Genomic DNA, 22,041 nt, shown 5'->3' on the forward strand with positions numbered 1-22,041 from the left:
CTGTCTCACTGTCTCCCAAACCCTAGCCACTGGCTTGTCCCTTAGATCACTGCACAGAACTCCTGTCTGGTTTCCCTTTTTCTGTTGTGCCCCCTACAATCCGCTCCTCACCCAGCAGCCAGAACGGCACTTGAAAACATTAACTGAATCCTGCCACTCCTGCCCCTGAGTCTCCTGTGACTTCCCCTTCTGCCCAGAATAACACCCACACTCCTCTTCACAGCCTGCTGGGCCCTTTTTAACGCTGCCTTCCCGTCTCCAGCCTGCCCCTCTCCACTGAGTACACGCGAGCATTCCCACTTGGTTCTGCTTCAGGGACTGTGTCTTGTTCCTCTTCCTGGCACGTTCCCCCCTCGATGTGTGCAGGGCCTGTGTCCTTCCTTCATGTCTGTGCTCGTACGCTGCCCCAGACCTGTGCAGCTCGTGTGTGTGTGTGTGTGTGTGTGTGTGTGTGTGTGTGTGTGTCGGCATCTGATGGAGTCTGAGGTTACTGATTTATCTCCTTATATATGATGTCTGCTTTCCATTCTAGATGTGGGCCTGGAGGATAGGGACTTGGTCTACTTTATTCACCTCTGATTCCCCAGCACCTGATAGCACCTGGTTCATACTAGGCACCTAATTAATAGTTTCCGAGTAGATAATAAGCATTCGGTCTCACTCTGGCCTTCACGTTTGTCACACACCTCCTCACACCGTCTTCTTTACACCATTTCCTCACTCTGTCAGATTGTCACGGTACCATGCACTTCCACTGTTCATAGCCTTGACCATCTAACATTTTAATACTTCTCTATGTGAATATCTCATTAATGAACCTGCCCCTCTGCCTACCTGCCGCCCACTCTCCACAGGCTGTAACCTCAGGAGAACCGGGGATATGGCTTTTTTCTTTCTGTTGTAACCCCAGTCCGGCCAGCATGGTGCTTGGTGTGCTGGGGTACGCAAGAAGTACGAGTTGAGGGGCCCCTGGGCGTCTCGGTTGGTTAAGCATCCAACTCTTGGTCTCGGCTTAGGTCATGATATCGTGGTTCCTGAGTTTGAGCCCCATGTCAGGCTCCATGCTGACGGTACAGAGCCTGCTTGGAATTTTGTCTCTCTCAAAATAAAGAAACTTAAAAAGTCCGTGTTGAATGGTTGAATCTCTTTGATTGACCATCCTCTCCTCCCCGACCTTGATCATCTCTCTCAGTTATCCACGTCTCTGACTGCTTTTGCTGGTCAAGGTTCTGTAGACGGAAGCATTCCCTTAGATCCTGCATGTAGTCTGTTGACTGCGTAATCTGCCGCAAGATTATTGTTTCTGTTCCCTTAGTTTCAACTGTCACTTTTAGTCGATAAGCACGCACAGGGGCGCCCTGGTGGCTCAGTTGGTTAAGCGTCTGACTTCATCTCAGGTCATGGTCTCACAGTTCGTGGGTTCAAGCCCCACTTAGGGCTCTGGGCTGACAGTTCAGAGCCTGGAGCCTGCTTCAGATTGTGTCTCCCTCTGTCTCTGCTCCTGCCCTGCTTGCGCTCTGTCTCTCTCTCTCGCTCTCAAAAATAAACACTAAAAAAAAAAAACTTAACACATTGTCCTTCTAACCTAACCTTTCTCCTGAATCACATTACTTGACTTCCTTCTGAGTTGTTAGGGTTCCTGACTGCCCTCACGTTAGAGAAAACCAAACCATTTTCCTCCCTGCGTGCATACCTTTCAGTCATGATTCCCTGACACTTGACTGATGTATCGTGGGCTACATAAGTCATCTGGGTTCCAAGCTTTAGAGCCCTCCTCAGTGCTTCTCTCTCGGGTGCACCTCCTATGTATCTCCCAAGTCCTTTTGATTTGACAAGGCAATGTCTTCTGTCTCTTGTCTTCCTAGTTTCCTGCTTCCTTCCCCCTCAGCAATCTGACCTACTACTTTTCTTCTACAACCCAGTCCTGTGCCTTTCTCTGTTGTTTACAGAGAAGGAAAAAGCCCTCCACTACCTGGCACCACATCTTCCACGGCCACATGTTCGCATCATCCTTTCTGAGGACACTCAGGGCCCCTCAGTAATGGGCTGCATTTTGATGAATTTAGGTGACTAGCCTGTAGATTTTTGCATTGAGGAACCATAAACTGGCTTGATTCTAAAACTTCCCTGATCGGTCCAAGCTCCAGTCCTTTGTGTACCCACAGACGCTTTCCCCGGGTACGTCTTTTGTTAACTTCTTTCTATAAACAGAGCGCATTCCAAAGCTTCACGCCAAAGTAGAATGACATAAATTCCAAAATGAGCTATCGCCTGTGGTAGAGGATGGGTCCAGCCCTCTCCCCCCAGCCCCTGCTTCACAGTAGCCTCACTGAGGCGCCCTTCCTAATCTCTGCACCCTAAAAACAGGGGTGTGTTGAGGGAGATGTTCTAACTTAAGTTGCATTTTGGAACCAAATGCTTTCCCATATAGAGCTTTTCCTGGAAATGAACTAGAAAAGGAGCTGCCGATAGGTGCTCACAAGGTCGGCCTCTGTGGTGGTCACACTGGGTGCCTTTTCAGGTTCCAGCTCCCTTGGGAATTATTTGAATTAGTGATGGTCAAGTCTGTGGTTTGTGTGTAGGGCACGTCGGTCATTTCACAACGTAGGCCTAGATGCTCTTAACTCCTTAAAGCTTGATAACTTGGGCTTATTGATCCCCATTAGTAAACCACTTGATCGAATTGAGAGACAGGCAGAATCTTCTCACAGGCTTCTGAATGACCCATAGCAGAAAGCAGTGCAGGTTTGCTGAGCACCCTGAAGGAGTGTTATGCTAGACGTTGGCTGTCCTGTTTAATTCTCCAGGAAGTGTGGGTAGCATGCTCCCCCTTTTGAAGTTTAAAACTGAGGTTCAGAAAGGCTAAGTAACTACTTAGGTCACACAGCAGCTAGTGAAGGGTCGGCATAGAGCTAGCTCTGTGACTCTGAAAATGATGTTCTTTCTACTATAGTAGGTAAATTTGATTTCTTTGCAAATCACAAGTAGCACCACAAATGTTTTATTTTTCATCTCGTTACGACGATCAGTTAAGTAACATTTTTTGCATTCCCCTCTTCCTATTTTTTTCTCCTCCCCACTACCATAGAGCATACTCCTTCCACGTCACCGCGGACGGTCAGATGCAGCCCGTCCCTTTCCCCCCCGACGCCCTCATCGGACCCGGCATCCCCCGCCACGCGCGCCAGATCAACACCCTGAACCACGGGGAGGTGGTGTGCGCGGTGACCATCAGCAACCCCACGAGACACGTGTACACGGGCGGGAAGGGCTGCGTCAAGGTCTGGGACATCAGCCACCCTGGCAACAAGAGCCCCGTGTCTCAGCTCGACTGTCTGGTGAGCGAACTTGATGCAGAAATAGGATGGGACAGTGAGAGACTTGGGTGTACAAGCAGCACACGGAGTTGATCTCGAGTGGGTAGTTGTCCTCACCACTTGGTGGCCTTTCGCGTGGAGGTTCAGAGTGCTGCTGAGGAGGCATCTTTCAGTTCCCCGGGGCAGAGTCAGCAGGTCTTGGTGGCACAGGCACCGACCCGCCACCTGCTTTCCTGTCTGGTAAGGGAGGTGAGGAAAAGTCGAAGCCCGGGAGGGTTTCTGTGAGCATGCTCCTGGCTGTCTCAGTCTGTCACATTGTGAGACGAGACTAGAGTACCCCCTTAGCTGTCTCCTGGGCACCTGCCCCTGTGTTGTGTTTGAAACCTCACTTGGATGTTCTTCCTTAGACCGGCGGTAGCACTCTCGCCGCAGCGCAGTGTTAGGTCCGCGTCACATGCCTGACGCACACAGCATTCCCAGAGCCTAACGAGCTGGAAGGGGCCTTTTTTTTCCTGTCCCTTAACAGTCCTTGATGGGGTCTTGCCCCCGGTTGATGATGCTTGATCAGCCCCGGCCGCCCGTCAGCCAGCTAACGCAGGCCGGAAGGGAGGAGGAGACTCCACGTCTCTGACCCCTGACCCTCTGGCGGTGGCAGGAGGACCTTTCACTGGCCAGGTCGAGTGTGCCAGGGGACCCAGGTCCCCAGATGTGGCTGCTCCGGGATTGTGAGGGCCCCCGCGTTGTGTGCATGTGTCTTTGTGTGCAAATGACGGAGGCAGCTGGGTGATTTGGTGGTGGTGGGAGTTGGGTCTAGATCTTTGCATTTTCATGCTAATTAAGATTAAATATCTCAGCACTAAATTTGTAGATCAAGTTTAAGTACTTCCCTAATTTCATGTAATTTTCTAGCATTAATCCACTTTATCATTGTCATAAGTAAAAATGGCTCATTAAAACCAGGAGGGAACACAATACTTTTATGGATTTCTGCTCTCATGTTAATGCTGTTTTCCTTTCCTCATGAGTGATCTCTTGATGGTTTTTGTCTCTACAGAACAGGGATAACTACATCCGTTCCTGCCGATTGCTCCCTGACGGTCGCACCCTCATTGTGGGAGGGGAAGCCAGCACTCTGTCCATCTGGGACCTGGCGGCTCCGACCCCGCGCATCAAGGCGGAGCTGACGTCCTCGGCCCCTGCGTGCTACGCCCTGGCCATCAGCCCCGACTCCAAGGTCTGCTTCTCGTGCTGCAGTGATGGCAACATCGCGGTCTGGGACCTGCACAACCAGACGCTGGTGAGGTGAGTCGGCAAGATCCCTTACCAGGGCACGAGGGGAGCCGATTTTACCACTCTGGGCCAAAGAGCTGTGTGCGTCTAAAAAGATGAAATAACAATTACCGTACTAAAAAGTGTTAGGAACAGGCCTCTTTTAAGATGCTGGAAACAAATTAGTAATGTAGAATCTTATTTTCTACACTTCTGATCTTAAAAAATGAGGGCTTGTTTTCTTTCTTTGCTTTTTTTGGATGTTATCCTGAGCATCACCAACTTGGGTTTTTAAAAAATGAGGTCATTTTTACATAATTAATGTACATAATGTTCCCATGACCTCATGAGCTCGTTAGACATCTGTAATTTGCCATCTGTGCTTGCTAACCAGCCATTATTGTGGATAGACACTCACTGAGAAGATTCACAGCGCATGGCACTGTCCTTTGTGCCACGTGTAGCCCACGCATTCATTCGTTCAGCAGATAACCATCGAACACCTACCATGGGCCCAGGCTTTGTGCTACTTGCTCTGAAATGGTCTAGATTATCTGTAGTCCCACGTTGGAGGATGGATAGATGCACTGAGATGTCTGTTTTAAGAAGTGAAATTGTATAGGGTTGGCATTGATAGGTAAAGCCCTGAAATGAGTCTCCAGATGTCAGCACCCACAAGAGCAGGAAGCAAGAGGTGTGATCCGCCGAAGGGTGTGAGAGGATTGTAATCAAGCCTAGCTGTGAGTTCGAGGGAGTGTGTCAGGAGAAGAGGCCTCCACTGTCCATCCGTCAGATATTTTGCAGGACTGAGCTCTAAGTATGATTCCAAAAACAAAGTAGTTGTCATTTGTTTCATCTTGGGTAAGGCTCTTACAAGAAATTGCTTCTGATCTCTCCTTCCCCCAGTGTCTTTTGTACATTCCACCAGCTCCTGGGGCAGCTGAACCACACTGCGTTTCTTTCCATGTGCCTTACCTGAGAGCATGGCCGTTTTGTCTTACGTGGCCTCGTACAGTTGCATTGTTGTGCCCTGGCAAAATTCGCTCTTGCCGCTCCCTTGCCCTCCTCATAGCTTTTGTAGAAGGGAAGATGTTCCTGACTTCTTAAATTCTTTCCTTCGGGGGCGCCTGGGTGGCTCAGTCGGTTAAGCGTCCGTTTTCAGCTCAGGTCACGATCTCACGGTTTGTGAGTTCGAGCCCCCCCGCGTTGGGCTCCGTGCTGACAGCTCAGAGCCTGGAGCCTGCTTTGGGTTCTGTGTCTCCCTATCTATTTCTCTGCCCCTACCCCTGCTCATGCTCTCTTTCTCTCTCAAAAATAAATAAATGTTAAAAAAAATTTTTTTAATTCTTTCCTTCATATCACAATGATATAATAGGTCTTAAAGTATTTTTGGTTAGTGCATATACATGTAGCTGTGTGTTCTCTTTTGTTTACTTGTGTTGGAGATTTTTTTTCCCATTGGTTATATTAATCGTTTTTTGGTATGAAGAGTACTTCCTAAGTATTCAGAAATAAAAAGTGCAGGAAATACAACATCTTAACTAAACTTCAATCTATGTATATGCTTTATTATTACTTTGAATAATTAGAAAATACAGTAATTCCAAATGAAATCTATAAGACTGGCAATGATATTGCTCCCTGAGGAATTCTAAATTTTTTTATTGAAGTATAATTAACATTCAGTGTTATATTAGTTTCAATATGCAAAATAATGATTCACCAATTACTAAGTGCTTATCATGTGGGTGTACCCTTAATCATCTTTGCTTATCTGTCCCCTCTCCCACCTCCCTTCTGGCAACCACCAGTTTGTTTTCTAGGAGTCTGGTTTTTTGTTCATCCTTTTTTTTTCTTTGTTCATTCATTTGTTTCTTAAATTCTACATATGAGTGAAATCATATGGTGTTTATCTTTCTTTGACTTATTTCACTTAGCATTATACTCTAGCTCTATCCATGCTGTGGCAAATGGTAAGAACTTTTTTATGGCTGAGTAATACTCCACTGTGTATCTATACCACGTCGTGTCCATTTATCAGTGGACACTTGGGCTGCTTCCGTATCTTGGCTATTATAAATAATGCTGCAGTCAACATAGGGGTGCATACAGCTTTTTGAATTGGTGTTTCCTTGGGTAAATACCAGTAGTAGTAGAAGTCCTGCATCATATGCTGTTTCTACTTCTAATTTTTTGAGGAAGCTCCGTACTGTTTTCCACGGTGGCTGCACTGACGAACTCCTGAGTTGAGTTCACCTAAAAATTAACTTTTCAAACTCTGAGTTGAGTTCACCTAAAAACTAACTTTTCAGGGGTTTTCACTCCATTTTGACATTTTCAGGCAATTCCAGGGCCACACAGATGGGGCCAGCTGTATTGACATTTCTAATGACGGCACCAAGCTCTGGACGGGCGGCCTGGACAACACGGTCAGGTCCTGGGACCTGCGCGAAGGGCGGCAGCTACAGCAGCATGACTTCACCTCACAGGTCTGGTCTTGTGCCCGTGACCTTTTAGACGCCATGGTCTTGTGAAATACAGGACGTGCTTAAGGTTTAAGTCGTTTACCAGGTGATGAAGTCACTTTTGACTCTAGGTTAGATAACTGAAAATTTCATAGTTTTCTGTCAAAATAGCATAGTGTTTATTTTATTAAAGGATTAATATATTGGATTTTACATAAATGGCTAATAAATTCTGTTGTGGAGATGTATCGCATTACCTTAGGATTTGGCTGTGATTTCTTCCCATACAATTCAAATTATCTTGACGTCTTTCATAATTGGAGTAGTATCTATCCCCAGAAGAAACAGTACCTCCCGGTTAAAGGAGGTGCTCTTCCCTAGTCACCGTCACTATCGCCTGTTTTAATTCCAGATCTTTTCTCTCGGCTACTGCCCAACTGGAGAGTGGCTCGCAGTGGGGATGGAGAACAGTAACGTGGAAGTGCTACATGTCACCAAGCCAGACAAATACCAGCTGCATCTCCATGAGAGCTGTGTGCTGTCGCTCAAGTTTGCCCATTGTGGTGAGTAGTCCCCTCCCGTCCGCCGCCAGAATCCCTCCTTCTGCCCTCCTGCTGATGCGTTTTACTCCACCCCTTTAGTTTATTACCGTGTCCCTCTTCAAAATTACATTACTTTCTTACACATACTTGCTATGTCTCTAACGCTGTGTACTAATCCACTTTACCCTTCTTGTAAGTATAAATAACTCACTAAATCTAGGAGAGTGAGCTTTATTTTTCCCGTGAAGAGAAACTTTTGTTGCAAATGAGATGGGTTTTCTGTGAATGGTTGGGTGCTCTATATAAAGCACATCTCCGGTATCTGATGACGTCACACGAACAAAACCCCTCTTTCTGTAGGCAAATGGTTTGTAAGCACTGGAAAGGACAACCTTCTGAATGCCTGGAGAACACCTTACGGAGCCAGTATATTCCAGGTAACATTAACTTGTTTCGCTACCACTTCTGTGTGCTCGATGCATGGCAGTGTTTACCCAAGCTCGCTCTGTGCGTTCTGTCAGGTTAATAAGGCCCCCAGTGTTCTAAGGGGCAGGTGCTGTGATTCACCTGTCGTACAGACCAGAATACCCTGCGTGAGGGAGGCTCGTGTCCTAGCCACAAGCCGTGGAGGGCGGGGATGGTCTCCAGTTCTCTGTGAGCCCAGAGCCGAGACACCGAGCCTGATACGCTAGCTCTTCACACCTCAGTCCCGTTTATACACGAGAGTAGAGGTTTTACGTCTTCTGTGATTTTCGTGTGGGGGTTACATCTTTAAAATGCTTACATTTAAAAAGTTTGAGCGTATTGCTTGAATACTTGTATTAGGATTGGTATTTCTTTGGGCTTTTTTCCCCAAAGAAGAGTGTTCCGGAAAAGTTTAGTAAATCTTGATTAATTTCATAAGTGTGTATTCTTACTGAATCAGTGGTCCTTGGTGTAGAGTGTGAAATTATTTCTAGGAGGACCAAACGGTAGGCATGGTACCCCGTGTGCTCACGCACAGTCTCGCTGCTCTCTGGCTGTCACGTGTGAATCTCCTGGACAAGTTAAAGAAGACCACCTTTTTTTAACCTGTACTTCGAATTTTTTTTTTTTTTTTTTTAGGAATAGAAACAGATTTGCAGTTTTCTCGAATGAGTAGTACTAAGTCATCATAGAGTAGATCAATGCAGTTGAATCCAAAAATATATATATTGAGTGAAAATACTGTGCAAGATAATCAACAGGACAAAAACAGCTAGTTCTTGCTGCCATGAAGTTTATAATTTAATACAATATTTTTTTTGTATTATGGGTTAAACCCTTTCTGGTGGTCCCAACCAGGACTTAAATATATGTACATGTATGTGTATATGTATGTGTGTGTATATATGTATGTGTGTATCTATAAAATCTTAGAGTGGATCTTTTTTTTTTTTTTTTAACGTTTATTTATTTTTGAGACAGAGAGCGACAGAGCATGAACGGGGGAGGGTCAGAGAGAGAGAGGGAGACACAGAATCTGAAACAGGCTCCAGGCTCTGAGCTGTCAGCACAGACCCGACGCGGGGCTTGAACTCACGAACCACGAGATCATGACCTGAGCCGAAGTCGGATGCTTAACCGACTGAGCCGCCCAGGCGCCTGGATGTTTTACAAGTGTGTGAATATCTTATGTGTATAATGGGTTGTGAAGTAAAACGGATTTATTACAGATTATAGTCCAAAAAGTTTGAGAAACACTGATAATGGGTTAGCATCTGCATGTCAGATTTTGTGTGTGTGTATGTGTGTGTGTGTGTTTTCAGAGTTCCGGTTAAAATCCTGTGAAGTTTAGAGGCGCCTGGGTGGCTCAGTCGGTTCGGCATCTGACTCTTGATTTCAGCTCAGGTCATGATCTCACAGTTCGTGAGATTGAGCCCCTTGTTGGGCTCCACGCTGACAGCACAGAGCCTGCTTGGGATTCTCCCTCTCCATCCCTTCTTTCTCTGCCCCTTCTCACCTCCCCCACATGCTCGCTCGCGCTCTCTCTCTCAAATAAACTTAAAAAATAAAATAAAATCTTGTGGGGTTTTGTTTAGCACAGTTCAGTTCAAAGTTGACATTGAACTCCTTGAAGGTAGTGTAGTTGAAGACGGTATCCAGAACTCTTAAGTGTGTACAGCTGGCATTCTTTTTTCACACAGGACAAAATGAGACTTTCTATTACAAATATTTTTACATTCCCGATGTCAAAAGATGTGGTGTTTTTGATGCCATTTTCCACTTGAACTCTGAGGCAACCCTCTGAGGTGGCGGGCAGGCAAGATGTCTTTACCTGCTTGTCAGGGAAGGAGGCTCAGACGGGTCGAGTGACTTGTCCGGTGTTCCACAGCTCGACCTGAGTCCAAGCAGACTGACTGAGGTTGAGGGTTTCCCGCCCTTGACCGTGTGGAGCACAGGATCGGGAACCGGGCGTGGCTTCTTCGGCCCCGCCGCCCGTTCACCCGGCCTGCCTGCTGCCCCACGGCCCCAGTGCAGGAGCCCGTAGCCTAGCTCGGGGCGGCGTCCGGAGGAGTGCCCCTGGCCCCGCCATTTAAGGAGGTGCCCAGCCTGTCTTTCCTGCCTTGGTGCTCCCGTCGGGACAGCGGGACATGTCACACTCTTCCCCTGTGTGTTTTCTAGTCCTGCCTCGTGGGTTTGTCCTTGAGTACCTAACCTTTGTGTCTGTTTCCTTCCTAGTCCAAAGAATCCTCATCGGTGCTTAGCTGTGACATCTCTGTGGATGACAAATACATTGTCACTGGCTCTGGGGACAAGAAGGCCACGGTTTATGAAGTTATTTATTAAGGACAAATCTTCATGCGAACTGGACCCCTTCTCCCTGTAGCACTTTGTTCTGTCCTCCTCTTCCCCTGCATCTAAAACCAAGGATTCCACACGCTGGCTACAGCTGTGGGGTTTGATCCCGCCTCTTACCCCCACTTCCTCCTCGCTGTTGAATTGTGAATACCCATTAAGAACCTGTGATACCAAATCTTCAGCTCTCTACTCGGAAGAACATGGAAGAACCATACTTAACCGTGACGGAATCTTGAATTATGTATTATATCTGTAATATATTTATTTTGTTTAAAGAAGGCTTTCTAACTTTGACTGAATAAAGCTGTCTGCTCCTGCATTGATAATGAAGATGCGTTGTATTTGATACCCCTCCCCTCCTTTTTTTGGCAAAGGAGGGGAAAGGAAGGTTTAAAATAATTGATTAAAAATGTCACTAAATGTAGACTAAGGACTGTATAGAGACGTGAAATGTATAATTACATATGGAAGCAATATGTTGCTGTGTTGTTAGGTTTTTGTTTTTGTTTTTGTTTTCTACTTTAAATGTTTGGAAATTTGAACGATTAGAACCTGACAGGCCACGTCGTATTCATTTGAGTCTATTTGGACAACTTTAACAAATATATCTATAGCTTTAGATTCTATTTGATAAAAGTAATTGGACTTCTCCTTTTTCTTTTTTGACTCGTTGACAAGTGTCTTTGTAATAAGTTTTTAATTCCTTTTTTTATTGTATTATAGACAGATGAACAAATTAAATCTGGCCTAAAGAGAGAACTTAATCCCTTCCGGATATTTTTGCCACGTTTCTTTGCAAAGGGAGATGTATACCTTTGGGCAATTTTGTCATTAACGAGAAATTATGGGCTATTTTTTGGCATGTTCTTCGGGAACTGCACAGACTCAGGGGAGGATTCCTCCTGCTGTGCAAGGCAAGTCTTTTACAAAACGAGGACAGCAGAGGAGATTTGCAAGGACCTCCCTCTGAAAACCAGAAAGAATGGACTCTCACCTGGGAGGAGGACTTGCTTTCTTTACCTCCGGTTCTTTCCCTGTCTTAGTTGGATGTCCCCGAAATGGACGCGGGCTGTGCCATTGTGCCAGAAACATTGTGTTATCTTTTATGTTGTTGTTGTTGCTGTTCAACTATGATATGTGACTCCTTTTTTTTTATTATTATTATTTTTTTTTGTTTGAATGCTTTAAAAATCTTTTAAGTCTGTGGATCTGCTGATGTACAGTGCCTTTGCTGCTATGGATCAAAATCAAGAGAACTGTGTAGATAAACTTTATTGTACAAGTAGAAAATTACTTAATTTCATACTAGAAATGGATGGATGCTGCAAGTTGAAATGGACTGTCCATTGACGTTCCTAATGTGGTAGCAGAAAAAAAAAAAAATGGTGTCTTAAGTGCTTAGTGTTTGATGTCATTAACAGTTTCGTAAAACTCTACAGTGTAGAAAGATTTTGATACTAAACTGTGCATTGTACATAGTTCTAATGCATCGTATTGACCACCAGTACTTCTATAACGGTAGATTGTTTGTGCATTCAGACTTTTAAGCATTAAACATAAAATAACTTCTAGGACGCTTATTTCTAATTCTTTGTTTTGCTGACTTTGGTTTGTTTTTTGTCTGTGACTTTGCCACTCCTATATGCTAAAAATTACTAGTTTTATTCAAGGGAGACGGGGGTCGCGTGGGCTTTATTGTTACCGCCGTCTTAGTTCTGTTTTTATTTTCACTTGACAAGAACGGGAGGGGAGAGCAGATGGACGTTATCAAGGACGTGTTGCTACCAAACAGTTATTGAGTGTCTCCTTGGTTTGTACAAATACGGTCTCTCGAAACGTTGTCAGTGTTACTCGAATGCTTTAGAGCTGCGCTGTTCGGTATGGTTCCACTAGCCGTTTGTGGCTAAATTTCACTCCATTGAAATCAACTGGGGGGGGGGGGTAGTAAGTTTGTTAGTCACACTAACTGCATTTGAAGGATCCAGTAGCTGCACGTGGCTAACGGCTACCATATTGGACTGTTCGATTTAGCCCCCACATACCATGTCTAGCCACTTGGGTTTGGGAAACATTTCCGGTGTAATACACGGGAGTCGTTGAAAGCATGAGGCCCTACGGGCTGCTTCTAGTGGGGCATGTGAACATTGGACATGAGGAGGGGCTTAGAGAATTCTAAATTCCTGAGGCTCAAAAACCTGGCATTTTAGGGATCCGCTGGGTAGAAAGAAGGCTGGGGTTGGAGGCCCCACCGTGGACTGGAGTGGGCTCAGTGATCAGCTGTGACCCAGACAGACTCTTTAGGTGCCAGATTTCAGCAGTGTTCCCCCACGCGGTTGGAAGCATTGCTTCGGAGTGTGGGTACTGTGAGTGCTACCGCATCAGATGATAACATTTTAAAGGATTCTTAGCTCCCATTTCTGTGTAGCCTTACTAAGCTTTCTTTAAAAGTATAGAGATCCGGAGTTTTTAAAAAATCCCTCGAGTACAAGGACTATGACAATACCATGTTTATGCCTCTAGAAGGAGAAAGTACTGCCTCAAGGAGGTAGAATTTCCCCTTTGGTGTCGGGTGGTGAAGTCTCTGCTGCCCGTCACTTGTCTCTTTAGGGAGATCCAAAATACTGGCTTGTTCTCTACTGGATTAAAAGTTGAGGTGGATGCACACATATAGACTCAGCCTTTGATACTTAATGAACATCAGCTTCCTCTCTTTGCCCAGGTTTTATCAGATTAGATTTTTATGTCTTCGATAGAAATCTCAGGCCTGGATTGATCTACACAAAAATCTTGATGTTGTAAGTATACCTTGGTTTACGTTGGTTTTCTCTCCGAGTATGGTCTGGCAGTCTGAAGAACTACTGAGATAGGAAACACCCGGAACCAGAGAAAACTTGGTTCCAGTCAAAGAACAGTGGTGTGGGACCGGAAGACTGACTCACGTAGAAATAGCAAGAAATAGAAACTCAGACTGAAGAAGCCATCAAGACTTTGTCCCGAGATTGGCAGATAAAGCGTGCCGTGACAAAGTCCAAGATCTTTCAAGTTTTTACAGAGAAACACCTCACTCTTGGGCCACTTCTTAGCAAGGCGGTTTCGTGTCCAACAAGCTGCTAAAGGTCCAGCCTTGTTCTGGAGGGTGTGTGCCGACACTAACTTGCAGCCCTGTAAGCCATGAGATCTCAAGAAACTCAGCTTTAAACCGTCTCACGCAGCCACGAAATCCCGGGACGTCACAGCCACGAGCAGGGGAAATTGATGCCCCACGGTCAGACGGTGGCATTCTGGGCAGAGAGGCCGTGCCCACGTAAGCAGCTAGACCATCGGTGGTCCCCTCCATTATCATGGGCCATATGCATCCTCAATCTGGATGATCTTCCCCTGGGGCTGTATAACCCAGAAACAAAAGATGCGACTTAGAGTATTTGTCTTTGGGTCTTTTTGGCAGCTGTAAGGAAATGTGTAGAGTTCCTCGCCCAGCATTAAGTGAGAAATTACAGTTATAAACACGTTGGTACCAAAACAAAACAAAACAAAAGCCTCGATACTTCTGGAGGCTCATTTCTGTAGCCCTCCAGCTCCTGAGCAATCCGTGGAGCGGCGTCCCACAAGCTCCGGGTCGCTTCTCGCCGGGACATCGACAGTAGAAGCAGCGGGGCCCAACCATACCTCTTCTGAGCTAATTGTATTTATTTGCCTTTCGGTGCCAGCTTTGATTCAGGACTGACCATGGAAATGGTTTAGGTTTGGTAACCCGAGCACATCAGAAAACCTCTCACTAACGTGTTACAACATTTTAACAACAGTGCTATCCTGATGGTGCGAACCAACTCTCGTTATAAGCTGCTATCAAAAACTTCAGTTTCCTTTTCGTTTGGGTTTTTGGCAGCAAGTGACAATCTTTTGGGTCCCAGATAGGAGTTAGTAGGGGGATGTCTCTGGTCCCCCGGGAAGGAGATCCTCTGCTGGGTCTTACGTGTTTGGCCTGCAGGGAAGGAGAATTCCTAGGGCTGCCTTTAGTCCAGAGGAGAACCAAGAGTACAAGCGTTTTCACAAAAATTGTCCCTTCTGATCTCACAACAGCCTCGACAGGCTGGGTGCCAGAGTACGGGATTTACACAAAAGTACCCAGAGAAGCAGAAGAAGACAATTTGTCCAAATCCCCTGTCTCCCAAGGAGGGCTAGCCGACCTCCACCCCCAAGGCTCCAGATGTGGAGTTGGAAGTCTGTGCCATTTGCCCAGCGTGGCAGATTTGGAGTCTTCCACCCACCTGCTGCTCTCTGCCCTTCGGGTTTCCCGCAAGCTAGCTGGCTTGGGATTTAGGCATCGCAGAATCTCTTGAAAACTTCATCACAGGGGTGCCTGGGTGGCTCAGTCTGTTAAGCAGTTAAGCATCTGACTTGGGCTTAGGTCATGATCTCACGGTTCGGGAGTTCAAGCCCCGTGTTGGGCTCTGTGCTGACAGCTAGAGCCTGGAGCCTGCTTCAGATTCTGTCTCCCTCTCTCTTCCTGCCCCTCCCTCACTCATGCTCTGTGTCTCTCTCCCTCCCTCTCTGTCTCTCAAAAAATAAACATTAGAAAAAACCTTAATCATAAATCATCTTTAGAGTCCCTAGGACGTGTGTGCCTACTGTGGAGAGTGGTACATGCAAGACAAAAACCCACTTGTGGCTGAGTAGACTTTCCCAAGGGCAACCCTCATGACCTTGTTGAGCCTGGGTGTCACCATTAAGGTGACATCATGGCTTGATGAGAACATTCATAACTAACAAGCTTTATGTTACCTTGGAAGAAGACGTAAACTGACTTGAGCCCAGCAACACTAACACACACGCCAGAAGGTACGAGTGAGTTCTATTCGAATTTTGAGAATTTAGGCAGTAAATTTTTGGACTCTATTGAGGTGGAGTTCAAATAATATCCAAATGGTTTTCAGTGGCCCAGCGTTTCTCCACAGACCTAGGTAGACCTCACTGGCTTTTTCTCAACCTACCAGATACCTCCACAGCTGCTTCTAAAAGAAACTACCAGAGGTAACACGCTGGCTCTCCCTTGTGTCATGTGGCCGGAAGCATGAGTTGAACTAGAGATTTTGTGTTCCCAGGAGGCTGAGAAGTAGGAAGAGAATGAGTCATGGTGGGATCTTAGTCAAAGAGAAGGCTGCTGGCCCTCTCTCGAGGGCTCCATCACAGAAAACAGGCCGAGCGTGTGCCCTTCCTCCTCGCAAGGCCAGCAGCACAGGGACAGGAAGAGACACCGGCAGGAACCATCATCGGGGATTGGAGCGAGACCCCTGGACCGCCAGGCATCCAGCAAAGGAGTTTTCCTTAGGACAACCTCCTGTTTTTGGAAGAACTTCAGTTGGATGCCTCTTGGCCTCAAGAGTTTAGCTTAAACAAATACTATTCACTTCAACGTCTATGAAGTCAAGTGTTTAGCATCATGCATCTAATGCAGAAAAGCCTAGTGCTGCTGAGAAGGAAGCACCTTCCCCCGGAGCCAGTTGGTCTTTGCCAGGTGAACGAAGACGAGATGGTCTCTGGAGTAATTGAAGAAACCATCCGTTCAACTTTGTTCTTAAATCTCCTCCAGATATTAACAGCCCCTTTTGTTTTTCCTCCAAGTAGACAGTCACTGTTAACGAAATGTGATTTCAGGCTTTACGGCTGAGTCAGGAAATTCAAAGTCACAAGTTTCCACACCGAGAATCAGTCAATGCCACTGCGCACGACATCCGCAGGCCTCAGTGTTTTAGTGGAACACGAACAGCCTCTTGGGCACAAATCGGCTGTGAAGGTTGCTCTGAGGACAAAGGCCCTGGTTCACAGACACTCGTTCCCGAGCTGTGGTCTTCAAAAACAGGGCAGAAAGTGCCCCCAATGGGAGCTTTAGTGGTGACTCAGGCTGACTAAAAGTGAAGGATTTGGCGATGATCCCTCAGGGGCGGACTTGCTTTTCCCCTTGAGAGGCTTGGCTGAGGTGCTTGGTCTGGGCCCGTGTGGCTCTGCAGACATCCCCCCGTGTGGGCAGCTTTGAGCTGGAGTACAAACGGACTTGAGCTCCGGACTTTTGGCAGACGGCATCTCCAGCCCCCAGCATTTTGTGTTTGCTTGAATCTGTGCTTTTCGCGCCGGAGATTCGTTTTCCTGGGAGTTAACAGAGAACAGTGTTATTATGGAGTCTTTCCCACACTGATTGCCGTTTGGTTTTTAAGACTCATAGGAGCTTGTAACCTGACCCCAGAGCTGCGCGGTCGAATAAGATAAGGCAGGTTGGTGTTGGAGCTTATATAGGTTCATCTTACCCTCCCCCCAACTTATGTTGCAATATAATTGACCTATAACATTGTGTACGTTGAAGATCTACAACTTGATGAGTTGATACATGCATGTATTAGGGGGTGACCACCACAATAAGGTTAGTTAACACATCACCCTCACCTAGTTACAATGGGGTGCGTGTGTGTGTGTGTGTGTGTGATGAAAACACGTAAGATCTCTCGTGACACATTTTCAAGTACGTGACAGTGTTGTCACCTATAGTCACCATGCTGAATAGTAGGTTCCCCAGACCTTCTTCACCTTTTAATTAGTTGTTTGTACCCTTCGACCAGTATCTCCCCATTTCCACCAACGCCCTGCCCTCAGCCCCTGGCAACCATTATTCTATACTCTTCTCCATGAGTTTGGCCTTTTGGAAATTCCACATATAGGTGAGATCGTTCAGCATATGTCTTTCTCCATCTGACTGGTTTCACTTAGAATAATGCCCTCGAGGCCCATCCATGTTGTTGCAAGTGGCAGAATTTCCTTCTTGGTAAAGGCCAAATAATACTCCATTGTGTATATAAACCACATCTTTTATCCATTCATGTGTGGATGGACAGACATTTAGGTTGTTTCTATTTCTTGGGTGTTATAAATAATGCTGCAATAAAAACGGAGTTGCAGATGTCTCTTCAAGACAGTGATTCATCTCGGGGCACCTGGGTGGCTCAGTCGGTTAAGCATCTGACTTCGGCTCAGGTCATGATCTCATGGTTCGTGAGTTTGAGGCCCGCATCAGATTCTGTGCTGACAGCTCAGAGCCTGGAGTTGTGCTTTAGATTCTGTGTCTCCCTCTCTCTCTCTCTGTGCCCCTCCCCTTCTCATACTCTGTCTCTCTGTCTCCCAAAAATAAACATTAAAAAAATGTAGTGACTCATCTCCTTTGGACATATACCCAGGAGTAGGATTGCTGGATACTATGGTAGTTTTGTATGAGGCCCTTCAAGGGTGCAGCCGGACTATTCATGCAGCCCAGTTACAGGGCCCTTTCAGATTCTACTAAGTTGGGTGGGCTTATCTCCAAGGGTTCCTGGGCTCCAGCCAAGCGGCTGGAGCTGGTTCGCAGGCCACTTCCCGAGGTCTACGTGCCTATCACCCGATGCACAGGTGGGCGTAACTCCTCCAGGGTCGCTGGGTGGCGCTGGGACAGAACCAAAGCCAAATGGGGCCGGAGCTGCCGCTGATTCTGCTGCCAGGACTCCCCATGGGCCCGGCAGTCCTCTGGGTGCCGACCTGCCTTCTCAAGACGGCTCTCCTCGATCTTGGGCGGCTCTGGGGTTTCCCAGGCTCCTACCTGGACCTCAAAGCCCCCACAAAGGCACTTCCGTCTGTGGATAGATGCCTAGCCATTGTTGTTGAGGGTGGGACACAAGCCAGGGACTTATTCAGCCACCTCGCTGACATCACCCTCCCAAGCTTTATCTTTTCAAAAACTTTAACATTTCTCCATTTTGGGCTGTGAGTGATTTAATGCTTCGTGATTTACCTGGCATTTTAGAAAATGAAAAAGTCTGTGCTATTTAATTTTCCAAATAACTCAAAGTTTACTCAAGAACCAAAACTCAAAAGAAAAGCCTTTTAGACAGGCAGATGTCCAACACTATTGAACTTCTCTTTTGCCTTTAATTGCCTTCAAAAGATGCTATAAACTTTACTTTTTTTTAATGTTTATTTATTTTGAGAGAGAGAGAGAGAGAAAGTGCACATGTTGTAAATGGGGAGGGGCAAAGAGAGGGGGGCACAGAGAATCCCAAGCAGGCTTTGTGCTGTCCGCAGAGAGCCCGACGTGGGGCTCCATCCCACGAACCACGAGAGAGTCCGACACTTAACCGACTGAGCCACCCAGGTGCCCCAAAAGATGCTAGAAACTTTCCTGGTGGCAGAAAGTCAAAAGAAGACTTACCTTGCTGTGCTCTATGTAGCACCTATGCTTTTGTTATTTTCTTTACTGAAAACTAGAGCAAGTGATGTGAATCTCTTACCACATGGCCAACCACGAAGCTAACGGCTTTATTCACAGAACCCCATGTTTATCTGCAGAACAACCCCACGAAGCAAAGGCATGAGTTCTCAAAACTTCCTGGAAATCCTTGGGTCCACATATATTTGAGAATAGAGATTGGTTTTGGATTTTGAAAAGGTCAGATGTTACATGCACCATATAGGACATCATATGAGCAGCGCTCCATAGTGAAGCCCGCTCATAGTTCTAAGGATAACGTGAATGTTCCTACCAAGCGGAGTTAAGTGAGGACTATGAACACCCACAACTCCGTTCACGGCAGTTTTGCTCCAAATGCATCACAAAAAAATTCTGATATTCTTTGAATGTTCCACCTTGGAATTGTAAATAAGGGATTTGTGGGCCTATTATCCCCATTTCACAGATGAGAAATCAGATCCACAGAGGTTGAGTGGCTTGAATGACACCAGAGCCAGTGTCCTTCACGTCTCCCCACTGGTAGCACGTCAGGGACCGGAACAAGGTTGCCCAGAATGTTCCCTGGGTTAGGCTACTTCTACATGCTCTCTGCATCCTTTCTTCAGATCAGTTACTGAAAACTACTTTCATTAAGCCCAAGAAAAATCCCATACTTTTTCTTAAAAACAAAACAAAACAAAACACAACAAAACAAAAAGGGTGGAGAGAGGCCTGGGCTTTGCTCTAGTGCTCTCAGCTCTGAGAAGTTTGCTTCTTGCTTTGATGCTATTTTCTATGTGACTAAAAGTCTGATCTTTAGACAAGAGGCATTGTTAAAAGCGGTCCACTTTAATGGTAACAAAAGCATCAGCAAAAAGCATGTGATGGCAAAAGCACCTTTCAAATTTTCTGATTGGAAATGTCCTAAACCATGTTTGGGTTTTTTTCTCTTCCAAACGTTAAACTTTTCTTTTTTTACTTTTGATGTTATTCTTATGTATTACTCTTGATATAATATTGTGGGTTTTTCCTTTTTTTTTTTTTTTTTTTTGCCTTGTTTCTTTTATTTTTTTTTAATTTTTTTTAACGTTTATTTACTTTTGAGACAGAGAGAGACAGAGCATGAACAGGGGAGGGGCAGAGAGAGAGGGAGCCCCGATGTGGGGCTCAAAGTCCCGGACCGTGAGATCATGACCTGAGCCGAAGTCAGACACTTAACCGACTGAGCCACCCAGGCGCCCCTTTTTTATTTTTAAAAATTTTTTTAAATGTTTATTTTTGAGAGAGAGAGAGAATGAGCAGGGGAGGGGTAGAAAGAGAGGGAGACAGAATCTGAAGCAGATTCCAGGCTCTGAACTGTCAGCACAGAGCCCGACATGGGACTTGAACTCACGAACTGTGACATCATGACCTAAGCTGAAGTCGGAGGCTTAACCGACTGAGCCACCCAGGTGCCCCTCTTTTATTTTTGGAAAGCACTTTGTGGTATGCACAATAGTCTTGTTTGAAAGATGGACCACATGGGAAGATTTTCTTTGATTACCGGTGTGTGTTTTGATTCATGGGCTCATAAAGGCCCAACCATGGTAGTTAAAGCAGAATTGTTTACGTTCATGTTAAAATTGTACTGAGATAACAGGAGTCGTGCTCACAGGACAGATCGAACTGCGGGGCAAAGGACACACGTTGCTTGAAATCCTAGGAGCCGCTATTCTGGACCCAAAAAGGCATTTTGATCTATTGCTCTAGTCTGGGGACAGTTTGACTATGTACTCTTGAGTGCTGGATATCACACACCTGTATTAAAAAGGTCAATGCTCTCGACCGCCAAGAAAGGAATTCTTGGGGAATTCGGGGAGATGATTTTGCAGAGTTTTAATTAAGATTTCATCACAGGACTTGGACCGGTTAAGGTACTCTCCGAATTGCTTTCCGGTGAAAAACAAGAGCTGCCAGAGGGCCAGTGCAGAAACGCACAGCTGTTTGGATAAGGGCATAATTGGTTCCCTGGAGGAGAACGGGGCAGCTATGAGTGTTTTAAGTATTTTCAGGATCGTCTTTTAGGGATGTGGCAAAACTATAATCCCGTTCATCTGTGGTCTCTGAAAAATCCTCCCTGAAATCTCCAACAGTCCAGGGAGGTATCGCTACGTCCGGAACTGAACACAGATGCCTTGCTCGCTTCTCTCTTTGGAGATGATGTATCGCATCCCATGCCAGTGACAGGCACAGCAGGAGGCAGTAAATGTTAGCTCTCCCCTTGCATCACCCACCTTCCCTCATGCTGTGATAAGACAGCCTTTTCGGTGGATGTTTGCTCTCAGGGCTATGATTTGATTAACTTATACGTATAGAAGTGACCACGCAAAATGTGGCACTAATCAAGCCGTTTGGCAACGGTGTTGAAAAAAATATATTTGTACAACTTTTTATAATGCAGATGGAGGAGAGTTTTTTAAAAGAAAACTTGGGTTGGGGCGCCCGGGTGGCTCGGTTGAGCGTCCAACTTCGGCTCCGGTTATGATCTTGCAATTCAAGCCCCACCTGGGGCTTTGCGCTGGTGGCACAGAGCCTGCTTTGGATTCTCTGTCTCCCTCTCTCTGTGCCCCTTCCCCGCTAGCACACACACTCTCTCTCTCTCCCTCAAAAAACAAACATTTTTTTAACAAATTTTTAAAAAATGAAACCTTGGGTTTTATTCCACTAGGATCATACCTTGATGTCCAAGCAAATGCACCCCGCCCCCCCCCCCATCAGATGTGTGTAGCTCCCAATATTAAAGGGATATTGATGGAAAAACTTGTGTCTTTCACTCAGAGGTCACCCTCTTTGCTACATATCTTTACAAGAGATGCTTCTCTCTTTTAGCATTATGTTTGTGGCTCAAATTACATCTTACTTTAAAACATAAAGTTTGCTGAAACTGAGTTGTTAAAATCCTATTGCGCATTTATTCAACAAATGTTTGTTACATAGCTGCACCACGTTTTGAGGGACTGAGCTAGACCCTGGAGATACAGAAATGGACAGAAAAGAGATGGTCCCTGACCTCACAGAGCTTAGGAATGAAATAGAATTTCAAGTAAGTCATTCTGTGATTACCACGTAGTTGGATGGATAGGATGCCGGGGACACTCAGAACACTCTAGGACCACATGGAAGGGAACATAGCCCAGACTTACAGGGTCAGGGTAAGATTCTGGAAGTTAGGATAAGCATAGGCTTCCAGAAAAAGTGATATATAAGCCCAAACCTGAAGAACACGTAGGGATTGGTCAGATAAGGAATTCACATATATGAGTGAACACTCAGTGCAGAAGAAATAAGTGGAAATCCCCAGAGGTGACATCATGGAGACGTCAACGAACTCAGAAGCCCTTTGG

General features: G+C 45.9%; 1 protein-coding gene across 12 annotated transcripts in view; it reads left to right on the forward strand.

Moving 5' to 3' along the window:
* Positions 1 to 11,984, forward strand: part of TLE4 (TLE family member 4, transcriptional corepressor) — a 141,026-nt gene extending 129,042 nt beyond the window's left edge. For all 12 annotated transcript variants that reach the window (XM_042964050.1, XM_042964051.1, XM_042964057.1 and 9 more), the window contains 6 exons: positions 3,089 to 3,338; positions 4,372 to 4,619; positions 6,928 to 7,075; positions 7,464 to 7,614; positions 7,954 to 8,030; positions 10,294 to 11,984. In XM_042964050.1, coding sequence (XP_042819984.1) covers positions 3,089 to 3,338; positions 4,372 to 4,619; positions 6,928 to 7,075; positions 7,464 to 7,614; positions 7,954 to 8,030; positions 10,294 to 10,401 — 982 coding nt within the window. In that variant the 3' untranslated portion in view covers positions 10,402 to 11,984. The remainder of the gene's footprint in view (positions 1 to 3,088; positions 3,339 to 4,371; positions 4,620 to 6,927; positions 7,076 to 7,463; positions 7,615 to 7,953; positions 8,031 to 10,293) is intronic.
* The last annotated feature ends 10,057 nt before the right edge of the window (positions 11,985 to 22,041 follow it).

Source organism: Panthera tigris, chromosome D4 (genome assembly GCF_018350195.1).
Source record: "Panthera tigris isolate Pti1 chromosome D4, P.tigris_Pti1_mat1.1, whole genome shotgun sequence".
In the NCBI taxonomy this organism is placed as follows: Eukaryota; Metazoa; Chordata; class Mammalia; order Carnivora; family Felidae; genus Panthera; species Panthera tigris.